At 42.7% G+C, this 11,934-nt stretch overlaps 1 protein-coding gene and 1 long non-coding RNA gene across 2 annotated transcripts; one reads left to right on the top strand and one right to left on the bottom strand.

Moving 5' to 3' along the window:
• Positions 1–2,691: 2,691 nt before the first annotated feature.
• Positions 2,692–3,276, bottom strand: LOC130538198 (uncharacterized). The gene is made up of 2 exons (XR_008953814.1): positions 2,916–3,276; positions 2,692–2,837 (listed from the first exon to the last, which is right to left on the bottom strand). It is a non-coding gene; the product is annotated as an uncharacterized LOC130538198 (long non-coding RNA).
• Positions 3,277–5,885: 2,609 nt separating this feature from the next.
• yipf5 (Yip1 domain family, member 5) lies at positions 5,886–8,597 on the top strand. Its single transcript, XM_057055564.1, has 6 exons — positions 5,886–5,992; positions 6,431–6,548; positions 6,672–6,844; positions 7,247–7,392; positions 7,539–7,720; positions 7,809–8,597. Exons 2-6 carry the CDS (start codon positions 6,439–6,441, stop codon positions 7,969–7,971), a joined length of 774 nt encoding a protein of 257 aa, XP_056911544.1. The 5' UTR covers positions 5,886–5,992; positions 6,431–6,438; the 3' UTR covers positions 7,972–8,597.
• Positions 8,598–11,934: the final 3,337 nt, after the last annotated feature.

The raw sequence follows: 11,934 nt of genomic DNA, 5'->3' as shown, positions 1-11,934 counted from the left end.
GAACGGAAAAAGTCATTATCATTGGAGACTTTAATATCCATATGGACGTTATAAATGACAGCTTTAGAAATGGCTTCATTTCATTACTTGAGTCAGTTGGTTTCCTCCAGCAGATAAACCAACCAACTCACAGCTTTAACCACACCCTAGATCTAGTTCTGACTTATGGTGTTGAGGTAGAACATGTGTCAGTGTTCCCTCAGAACCCAGTCCTGTCAGACCATTCTTTGATCACTTTTACATTTATGATCAAGGATTCTTCTATGCTCAGAACAAAGTCTTACTATAGCAGATGTCTTTCAGGTAATGCTGTAGCTAAGTTTAAGGAAGTGATCCCTGTGCTGATCCCAGGACCACCGTGTGTTTCCCCAGGGATAAATCATTATAATCTTAGCCCTGCTGAGGTTGACTCTATTGCTGAAGGTGCAGCAACCTCACTGAGAATCACGCTTGATTCTGTTGCCCCCCTGAAAAAGAAAATAGTAAATCAGAGGAGGTGTGCCCCCTGGTATAATTCACATATCAGGACCCTCAAGCAGAAAGTGCGAAGACTGGAAAGGAAGTGGCACTCTTGTAAAATAGACAGCTACCATGTAGCCTGGAAAGACTGTCTATTAGTTTATAAAAAGGCCCTCCGTAAGGCTAGAACAGCTTATTTTTCTTCTTTGATTGAAGAAAATAAGAACAACCCCAGGTTTCTCTTCAGCACTGTGGCCAAATTAACCAAGAGTCACAGTGTTTTAGATCCACGTATCCCTTCTTCCCTTAGTGGTGAAGACTTCATGAGCTTCTTCACTGCTAAAGTTTTAGCTATCAGAGAGAAAGCTAACCAGGCCATCCCAACAACTGGACCATCACCAGATGTGCCGACTGTGGGAACATACAGGGTCTCCAACGAGCCCTTAAGCTCCTTCAGCCCTATATATTTTTCTGAGGCGTCATCGCTAATTCAGAAATCCAAGACCACCACGTGTCTTTTAGATCCCATCCCAACACACCTGTTGAAGGATGTTCTACCACTGATAGGCAGTTCTATCCTGGACCAGATCAATTGTTCTTTAGTGTCAGGTTATGTACCCCGGTCCTACAAGGTGGCAGTGATTAAGCCGTTGCTTAAAAAACCATCACTGGATCCCGATGTCTTAGCTAATTATAGGCCAATATCCAACCTTCCTTTTATCTCTAAAGTTCTAGAGAAGGTGGTGGTGACTCAGTTACTGGAGCACCTGCAGAGGAACAGCCTGTTTGAGATGTTTCAGTCAGGCTTTAGAGCTCACCACAGCACAGAAACAGCACTTCTTAAAGTCACTAATGATCTTCTCATAGCTTCCGATCATGGACTGGTCTCTATGCTGGTTCTGCTGGACCTTAGTGCTGCTTTTGATACAGTTGATCACAGCATCCTGTTACAGAGACTGGAACATGTGATTGGGATTAAAGGGGCAGCACTAGACTGGTTTAGATCATAGTTATCTGATAGATACCAGTTTGCCCATGTCCATGGCGTTCCCTCCCCATACAGTAGGGTTAGCCATGGAGTTCCTCAAGGTTCTGTACTCGGACCAATCCTCTTCACATTGTACATGCTTCCCTTAGGGAACATTATTTAGCAGCATGGGATAAATTTTCATTGTTATGCTGATGACACTCAGCTCTATTTATCCATGAAACCTGAGGAGACAGAGAAGTTAGTGAAGCTCCAGACCTGTCTTAAAGACATAAAGTCCTGGATGTCTTCAAATTTCCTCCTCCTTAACCCAGGAAAAACTGAGGTCATGGTGTTTGGTCCTGAACCTCTCAGGGATAGATTAGATCACATGATCACTCTAGATGGTATCTCATTAACATCTAGTCTCTCTGTGAGGAATCTAGGAGTAACTTTTGATCAAAACCTCTCCTTCAACTCACACATTAAATTAGTCTCTAGAAGTGCCTTTTTTCACTTGAGGAACATCTCAAAGATCAGGAAGCTACTGACCCACCACGATGCTGAAAAGTTAGTCCATGCATTTGTTACTTCCAGGCTGGACTACTGTAACTCCTTATTATCAGGGTGTCCAAACAACTCTTTAAGAAGCCTCCAGTTGATCCAAAATGCTGCAGCCAGAGTTCTGACAGGTATTGACAAAAGAGATCACATAACTCCTGTACTGGCGTCGCTTCACTGGCTGCCCGTTAAATTTAGAATAATTTTTAAAACCCTTCTTTTGACCTACAAGGTCCTCAGAGGCCTAGCTCCATCCTACCTGGAGGAGCTAGTGATACCTTATCAGCCCAATAGACCGCTCCGCTCTCAGAATGCTGGTCTACTTGTGGTTCCCAGAGTTTCCAGGAGTAGAATGGGGGGCCGAGCATTTAGCTACCAGGCCCCCCTGCTATGGAACCAGCTCCCTGTCCGGGTACGGGAGGCTGACTCCATCGCTACTTTTAAGATTAGTCTCAAAACCTACCTCTTTGAAAAAGCTTATTGTTACTAATTCAGTAGTTCCAGTTACTATCATAGACAGACAAATTATCATACTTAGGGGGTCGTCTAATCGTTAGGTCACATCTCAGTTATGCTGTTATAGGCCAAGGCTGCCGGGGTCCGGAAACATGATCACCTGACAGGCCTCTGTCACTCCACTGGGTCATGGTTTCCTCTCCTTTCCTCTCCTTTCCTCTCGTCATCAAGCAGACTAGTTATGCTGATTCTTGTGTAGTTTTTCTGCTTTCCCCCCCCCCCCCCCCCCTTATTTATTTACAGGTATCACTGCCATCGGAGCTGCATAATGACCGCCGGCCCCGCTGAAGTGATTGTGCATCATATTTTTTGTGTGTGTTTCTGTGCTCTGTGCCTCTCCTCTCCTCTCCTCTCCTCTCCTCTCCCCCTCCTTCTCCTTTCCTCTCCTCTCCTCTTCTTTCCTCTCCTCTACCTCCCCTTCACTCTACTTCTCCTCTCCTCTACCCCTCTCCTCTCCTCTACCTCCCCTTCACTCTACTTCTCCTCTCCTCTACCCCTCTCCTCTCCTACCTATCCTATCCTCTACCTGTCCTCCCTCTTCTCCTCTCTCTTTACCCAGCCGGCCATCAGCAGGAGGGTCCCCCTACATGAGCCTGGTCCTGCTCAAGGTTTCTTCCTGTTAAAAGGGAGTTTTTCCTTGCCACTGTTGCTTGTCTGGGGTCAGGCCCTGGGATTCTGGAAAGCGCCTTGAAACAATTTTGATTGTATAAGACGCTATATAAATAAAGATTGATTTGATTTGATTTGATTTGATTTGATTTGATTTGATTTGATTTGATCTGCTCAGCATGTGAGGGAAGCAGGAAATGGGATTACTTAATTAAATCAATAATTTTATCTTCCAAAGTCATCCCAAAGAGGAACATGTTTTACCTTTCCCCCATTTTGTCTAAGTAGTTTTGCAGAGGGAACTCAGATAGGATCTTCAGTATGTTTAATCCACTAGTCCAGCAGAAACAGGCCATAAAGATTACAACAGAGACTTTTCAAACAAAGCAATTATGACTGAATTCAATTATCCACCTCTGTACTAATCAATGTTTTTTCATGTTATCATGTTAAAGGCATGTTTGCTAAGAATTGATTAAAAGTCTAATAAAATATGCAAGGCAGTGGAGGGCAGATCACTAATGTCTGCCTGCAATTAGTCATGGGTGTGCACCCAAGATTCATATTGCTTCCATCAAATGGATTTTGCTTGTTATGAGGCAAAGAAATGATCCGTGACAGCTCTGCATGGCTAAAAGTTAATTAAGTTTACAGTTTTAGTTTATTTTTTAAATTTGTTTTTCTCACCCAGTCTGTCGTCCTCAACAGTAAATAAAATAGAAATAAGCCTTCAGGAAAATGTCACAGTGGCCTGTTTCCATGTAAGTAATTGCTATTTTGAGTTGGCTTTTAGAAACACACGACTCACTCATAACTTTTCTGCCACAAAACAAAAGTATGAACAATTCTCCTTTGACTACCAGCTTTGTTTCCTTCCAGACCTTATATTTTCTTTTCATCTCTGACATGGGAGTAGAGTCATGTCTGATTTTGTTCCCTTTCACTTCAGTTGGGAAATCTGTGGCTTTTCATTGTTAATTCCATTTTAATCGGCGCTGATTAAGATGCTGAATGTGTGTGAACACCCTGTTTATTCTCCTTTCCTCTACTTCTCTTGTGTACCGCTTTAGTTGGGTAGCCAGGGCTGTGAGCCTTTGCTTAGCAGTCTCCAGTGCCTCAGGTATGGACAGTTTGTTGTACTTCTTGGGCCGCTCTGTCCTTAGAATCACGCCTCTACTCAGCTCGGTTAGGAGGCTGACTTCTCTCCGTGTTGCCATGATTTTTGCCTCTAGCCTTCTCCTCCATGGGGCCATTTGCTCCTTATGCCTATTTATGCTCTTTGTCTCATAGCCAAACATCTGTAGGATTACCGTTGCCATTGGTCGCAGTGATGGTAGTGGTAGAGATGGTTGACAGTGCCGTGTTCATGTCCTCCAGTAGAGATTGGTCATGGAGCAGGGCACAGACTTCAGACTCTGGTCCTCTACCAGAGGCCTGGGAGTCTGATGGTTCTGTGCAGGATCTTAGCTGTTCCTAGGACTGCGCTCTTCTGGACAGAGATCTCTGGTGTGGTTCCTGGTATCTGTTGGAGCCATCTACTCAGGTTGGGTGTTACTGCCCGTAGTGTCCCGATCACCACTGGGACCACTGTTGCCTTCATGCCCCACATTCTCTCCATCTCCTCCTTCAGCCCTTGGTACTTCTCCAGCTTCTCGTGTTCCTTCTTCCTTATGTTGCTATCACTCGGGATTGCTACATCTATCACCACCACTGTCTTCCGGTGTTTATCCACCACCATCTTGTCAGTCTGGATCTGGAAGTCCCACAGGATCTTGGCCTGCTCGTTCTCCACCACTTTCGGGGGTGTCTCCCACCTGGTCCCTGGGACCTCCAGCCCATACTCAATGCAGATGTTCCTGTACACTATGCCAGCCACCTGGTTATGCCGTTCCATGTATGCCTTGCCTGCCAGCATCTTGCACCCTGCTGTGATGTGCTGGACTGTCTCAGGGGCATCTCCACACAGTCTGCACCTGGGGTCTTGTCTGGTATGGTAGTCCCTGGCCTCTATTGCTCTGGTGCTCAGGGCCTGTTCTTGTGCAGCCATGATTAGTGATTCTGTGCTGTCTTTCAGCCCGGCCTTTGTCAGCCACTGGTATGTTTTCTCGATATCAGCCACTTCCTCAATTTGTCGGTGGTACATTCCATGCATGGGCTTGTCCTTCCATGATAGCCCCTCAGGTTTCCTCCTGTTTCGCCCCCTATATATATATATATATATATATATATATATACACTGTATATACTGTATATACTGTATGTGTGTGTGTGTATATATATATATATATATACACACACACACATTACTTACACACGTTACAATGACTGCGGCTTGGTTCCACCCTGCAGAGCTTGACCAATTAATCAGCAGCTAGGAAAACACCAAAAAATTACAACTTCATAATATCATTTGTGTGAATTTGTCCAGTAAACTTTTAACTTCATGTTTTCTATATTTGACTGAATATATACAAATATCTTCAGGTACTGCTCTTTTTTTCCTTCTTGATTTATATTTCCCTTGCAGAGTTACAGTGGGGGTACAAGGTTTTATGGAAAAGGAAGCATACTATAGTAAGCAAGCAAATGAGTTCCTTAGGTTTGATTGGGCTAAATTTTAAACATAATTAAAACGAAACAATTTCACATATTAGTGTTACTTATTTCCTTATACAAGATCCCAGTTCTGAAATTAATTTTTGGAGTGTAATACCAACTATTGTCTTTAGATGGCAATATATCGTAATTAAGCGCAACTCTTATATGTCCCTAATAGCTTCCGGTCGGCTACTCAGTGACCCGGAAAGTATACCTTTCCTGACACGTAACAGTAGCAAGTCACTATTGCGGTGTTTCGGATAGAATTGTCAAACAACACAGGTAAAGAACCACACTTTGGATGGTCTTATAGGTTTTAATTTACCTTTCTTTACGAAATCTTGAGTAGACTTTCGACACTGTGGTCATTATCACATGCGTTTAAACGGTGCCACGTCCTCACATCTGTTAATAGCTAGCATCGGCTAACAATCTAGCTCCCGCGGGAACTAAGCGGTAGCGACCCAGTAACTGAATTGTTGGGGTTTGCAATATTTTGACTCTTTACACATGTGATTTTTTTTTATAGTTGTGATTCTCGACTTGATTGATAATGCAATTTAAGTTTCAAATGTTGCCATTACTATTTGCAAATCAACGGTAGCTAACACTAATTATTTACAAAGTTTACCCGAACCCATTATAAACCGTTTTTTCCGACCAGCCTTCCCCCACACAGATAATTAGTTACCGCTGCTATTTTTGCTGCTTTCCCAACAGACTGAAAGATGTCAGGGTTTGACAATTTCAACACAGACTTCTACCAGTCCAGTTACAGTGTAGACGACCAAAGCCAGGCTGGTTATGGCTACAACAATGCTGATAACCCCTACAATAAGTAAGTGTAAAAGCTTTACAATTGAACAACGTATATTACTGATATGTCATTTAAGATCATGATTGCTTGTATTTAATGCACTATAAGGGGAAATATTACTTTTGAACATTGTGATGATGACAGGCCGTACGGACAGTATGACTACTCCCAGCCCGCAGGATACTCGTCTCCAGGAATGATGCAGCCACAGCAACCCTACACAGGACAGATCTTCCAGCCCACACAAACCTACACCCCATCTGCATCACAGTCCATGTACAGCAACAGCTTCGAGGATGAACCACCTCTGCTAGAAGGTGGAGGAGCACATCTTGAACTTTTTACTCTTATAGTTAACAGGCCAGCAGCTAAAATGTTACCAGGGGCTTAGACACAGCAATATTTAGTCCTGCATTCAGGTTCAAATACTTTTTCCTTATCTGGTTGATTGCCAAATTGAACCTACTCTTTTTTGAGCACAATTTCTTTAAGAAAAAACATTTTTCAATTACTTATATTTTCTGTTGTTTGCAAGCTCCACTTTTACATGGCTGGTTAAAGAATCATGCTTGTCAGAAACTGCTTTACGTCTAATTGTGCAGAATTACTCCTGATGTATTTGTTTTGTATTGAATTAATTTAGGTGTGTGTCTTAGAAATGTTATTCTATGTCTTGGTTTTCATATATCATTAATTCAATGAGTGTTTTCTTGATTTAGAATTAGGAATCAACTTTGACCACATCTGGCAGAAGACTCTGACAGTTCTGCATCCACTGAAGGCAGCAGACGGCAGCATCATGAACGAAACAGACTTAGCTGGGCCCATGGTCTTCTGTTTGGCTTTTGGAGCCACACTCCTCCTGGTAACTCACGACATTCCCATTGCTGAACAAAATGTAATGAAAATTTACCATTAAAGCTGTTAATGATACATTTCTAGATTCCCTACAGAATTTAACTGGCAATATTATTTCAGACAATAATTCAGGTATTTTTTAATTTTCCACAGTCGGGTAAGATTCAGTTTGGATATGTGTACGGTATTAGTGCCATCGGTTGCCTTGGCATGTACTGCCTGCTCAACCTGATGAGCATGACGGGCGTTTCATTTGGCTGCGTGGCCAGTGTTCTGGGCTACTGCCTCCTACCCATGATCCTCCTGTCCAGCTTTGGGGTCCTCTTCTCTTTGCAGTAAGTATGCCACAACAGTAAAACCTTGTCTCGATGAAGCAACTGTCTGAAACTCCATCCTGGTGTGTTTTTCTTCTCTTCTCTTCAGGGGATCTGTCGGTATCTTATTAACGGCGGCCATTATTGGTTGGTGCAGTTTCTCAGCTTCAAAAATCTTCATTTCAGCGTTAGCCATGGATGGGCAACAGTTGCTGGTTGCTTACCCTTGCGCTCTTCTGTACGGAGTCTTTGCACTTATTTCTGTATTCTAAAAAAGGTCAAGTTTTAGAATATCTGCGGTTGGATTTATGTAATTTCAGCTTTATAATCATTGGTAATTACCAGCTGATTATGCTGTGGTTACAGATTGCTGGGAGCTCCTGTCAAAAATGCCAGCACAGGCTGTTCTTCTTTCCCTCGCCCCAAGTTGAGGTCACCATTGGGAGTGTATTCTCTCCCCCTATATATTTAAATGAAAAGGACTGTTTAATAAAGAATGTAACTCAACCCATCTTGACCGTTGTGTTTTAAAGGTTTACAGACAATTTTGATTTTACGGTGTCGGAGTGAAGGAGAGATATTCCTAATAATTCACAGAGCTGTCTGTTTCATTTCAAACTGTCTGTTTCCATGAGGACAAGTAAGAACACTCAGCTATACTTGCAGTGCCAGTCCAGACCAGGGAAAGCAGTTTCTAGGAGCCATTTGTGACAAGAAATACCATTGAAAGTCATTGGGAGCATTGGCTCAGTCTAAGGAAAATGGAAAAATTGTTTTCTATGAGGTGAGACCAGATATTGAGGGAAAATGTAAGAAATTGTCGATTTTCAGATGCAGGCTTTTTAAAGTGGTTGCCATAGTTGACCTCCTTTATATTAAATGTGTATTTTACCGTTGACTTGCTTGATTTGTCATCTCTTCTCGTGCACATTTGGGTTGTCTTTGAATTATTATCAGCCTTCTGCAATTAAAATGCATCCTGGAAAGAAGATGTGGAGTGATCTGTCCAAAACTGGGACAGTTAAAGAAATGATCAATTAAAATGTTAGTCCATATGAACAAACTCATTCTGTTCTTACACACCTTAAATAGGTTTTATTAAACAAGGGAGGTTTTGATCTCTACAGGAACTAACCAGCTCCTTTAGGCCTTCATGCTCAAAACTATCCTTTGCCCTTGATTGCCCAAGATCAGGATCTGCAGCAGCAACAGAGAGGCTCTTCATTCCATCTTTAGCTCAGAAGGTTTGTCATTAATGAAGCCAAACCTCAGCACACGACTGAATACTTCTGCAAACAACATCCTCTGCGTTTTTCCCCTCTCAATCGTCTTTGGTCACAACCCACAGTTGGGGGGGCTGTCTTTAACGGATGTTATCCCACTTAGGAGGAAGTAATAATTCAGAAGGCTTTTCTTTTCCACCAAACATCGAACCGATACTTTGAATTTTGAGGGCTATTTTTGCCTCTTGAAAATTTAGAAAAATCTAAAGTCAGTGCTCTTATTTATTTAAATACATTTTGCTCTTATCCTCTTATTCTCAGATCAGCATCTAAAGGGTCAGAGCTACAACCCATCTCCTATCTTTTTATACATACTTAAAAAAAAAAAACTCACTAAAATCTCTTGCTGGAAAAAGAATAATGCCAGAGCATTTTTCCCCTGGGCACATCCCTGTTTGATTACATGGGAGAGTGTGAGATGACTCATTCAGAGTCTGGGTTTAGAACTTTACATTAACATTAATCAGCAGTTATTTTATATTTTTTATCCCGTTATAGATCAAGGTGGCTGTACATCCCAACATCTCCACCAAGGGGCAGTGTTGGGTTAATCTGCCCCTTGCGTGGACGTTGTTTTTTCTTTTTATTGGCGACCCTTGTTTGATTTCACACTCAATGAACCCCCACCCCCCAAAGAACACACCCAGTAAACCTTGAGTGCAGTAGCTGCACATGGTACTGAACTCCCAAGTAAGCTTGAGGAGGGAAACCTCGATCTGACGAGGCCGTTTGAAGGACCTTCAGGTTCCGCCCATAAAAATTTGATGTAAGATGGGAACTAAGGTCAGCAGCCTAATTCATTACTGATGCTAATCAGGGTTTGTGTAAGAGAAAAACTTATTTGTATGTTGAGATATGGGTAAATGTTTCATCTTACAGCAGATTTTACAGTGTGATGGTCAAAAAGAAGGTTATGGATTTGATTCCCGCTAATTTGCACATGCATTTCTGCATGTTCCACCTGCACCTGTATAGGTTTTAATGGAGAATATGTCCAAGTGCCTGGCAGGTCTGTGTTTGGGTGTGTGTGCGCCTGGTGGGACAGTCTCCAACTCCTGTGCATGGCCCTGAGAAAAGAGTGACTGTATGGAGGAAGGTGAAATTTGTTCCAGATGTCAGTGGCAGCTAGCCATTGTTTAGTGGGAGGGGCATCATTGTGGCATTTATATCTCTTCTTTGCAGGAAGTGAGAAAACAGCCACATCTATCCTTTGGACAGAATATGGCTGCTTGCTTTATTGTAGAAAAACACAGAATAGCTATTTTAAAAAGAATGGCTCCTGTGTTTCACAGGTTGAGGCCATAATTCAAGAGAGCTGCATCCATGTTTTTAAAATCAATCTAGGAAAGGCAAAACCACATATCCAACATATGAACATAGAAGACTGAAGTAAAAGGGGGAGGAGGGGGAACAATCTACTCACTCACTCACTCACTTTCTATCGCTTGTTCCTCCACTGAGGGTCGCAGGGGGACTGGAGCCTATCCCAGCTCAATGGGCGGAGGCAGGGTACACCCTGGACTGGACGCCAGTCAATCGCAGGGCTAACACATATAGACAAACAACCATTCTCTCTCACACTCACACCTATGGGCAATTTTAGAGTTTCCAATTAGCCTAATCCCCAATCATGCATGTCTTTGGACTGTGGGAGGAAGCCGGCGTACCCGGAGAGAACCCACGCAGGCACAGGGAGAACATGCAAACTTCACACAGAAAGTCCCCAATCAATCCCAACCGGGGATCGAACCCAGGGCCTTCTTGCTGTGAGGCCATGGTGCTAACCACCACACCACCGTGCCACCCTGGGAACAATCTAAATCTTTAAGTGAGAACACATAAATACAGTTGTGTAAAACAAAGCATGTGTGGAACCTCACTGCAGGCTGATCAAGACGTGGTCTTCAGAGCTGAGGACGGGCAGACGAGTGGAAATGTATCAATTTGTATTCAGCAAAGCGGCACTGCCAGCTAATGCATCTGCAACACCAACAGCACATGAATATTCACTGGGTAACTGTTAGCACAGCACTGAGTGTGATTTTCTCCTGAAGCTTATTAGGCTAATTGTCCTTGTCCTTGTCAGCCAGGACTTTCATAGCAGCTGAGTCCAAACTTGGTGAACAATCAGTACAAGGAACACTCAACATCATCTATATGGTCTTATGCCCTTTATGTTTGGAATTACTTTTTTTTTTTAACATGAGGAACTTGCAGGGTTGAATTAAAATTAGGTTTGAAGTTAAAGAAATATACAGTTACCAGTTACAATGTGGGAACCATTTATGAACAGTGTTTCAAGTATGTATTTCACATAGATTTGAATAATTGCACCATTTTTTCCATAACTTTTGAGAATGCACTCTGATGAAAGTGGCCACATTCTGGTTCAGTAAGAGCATGATAATTTACATCAGTTCTCCATAACAGGCAGCAACTCACCTGACATCATTCTAAATTTGGAATTTCTGTAGAACAATGGGAGCGGTCCCTTGTGTCCTGTACTCATAGGCAAAAGTTGGGCTGATGTGCTGACATGAATTTTCAGGCTGGCGAACATATTTAACTGCACTGATTGATTATTGTGTCTTTTAGCCTCCTCTGCTTCTCTTGTGTTGCTGATATTTAAACTGTGTTTACATGTTCCAGGGTTATATCCCTTTTGATGGTCTCATTGCTCAAGGGCAGCTCAGAAGAAAATATCAGTGTCAGGAATCAGCGCTTCTGCACAGATGTCCTACAGGAAGAAAGAGGTGTTTGTGTACCTTTCCATAAAGGCAAAGGTCCGATGGGAGCCTGTGCTGGGGCACATCTGAATTCTTCAATTCAGTGATCCGCTCGTGCTACTTGCGGATGGAAACTGTCAAATTTCTTTCCAGTTCAGTCAGATAACATCATGACTTTCAGGGGGCAGAAGCTCTGTGGTGAAAACCAGCTAGTGACTACTTCCTC

Source organism: Takifugu flavidus, chromosome 14 (assembly GCF_003711565.1).
Source record: "Takifugu flavidus isolate HTHZ2018 chromosome 14, ASM371156v2, whole genome shotgun sequence".
NCBI classification, from domain to species: Eukaryota; Metazoa; Chordata; class Actinopteri; order Tetraodontiformes; family Tetraodontidae; genus Takifugu; species Takifugu flavidus.
Note: the sequence above shows the minus strand (reverse complement) of the source record. Positions and strands in the feature narration are given on the sequence as shown.

Coding starts and splice junctions, on each gene's coding strand:
- yipf5 (XM_057055564.1), top strand. CDS start 6,439: ATGTCAGGGTTTGACAATTTCAACACAGACTTCTACCAGTCCAGTTAC. Junction 6,549..6,671: donor GCTGATAACCCCTACAATAA/GTAAGTGTAAAA, acceptor TGATGATGACAG/GCCGTACGGACAGTATGACT. Junction 7,721..7,808: donor GGGGTCCTCTTCTCTTTGCA/GTAAGTATGCCA, acceptor TCTTCTCTTCAG/GGGATCTGTCGGTATCTTAT.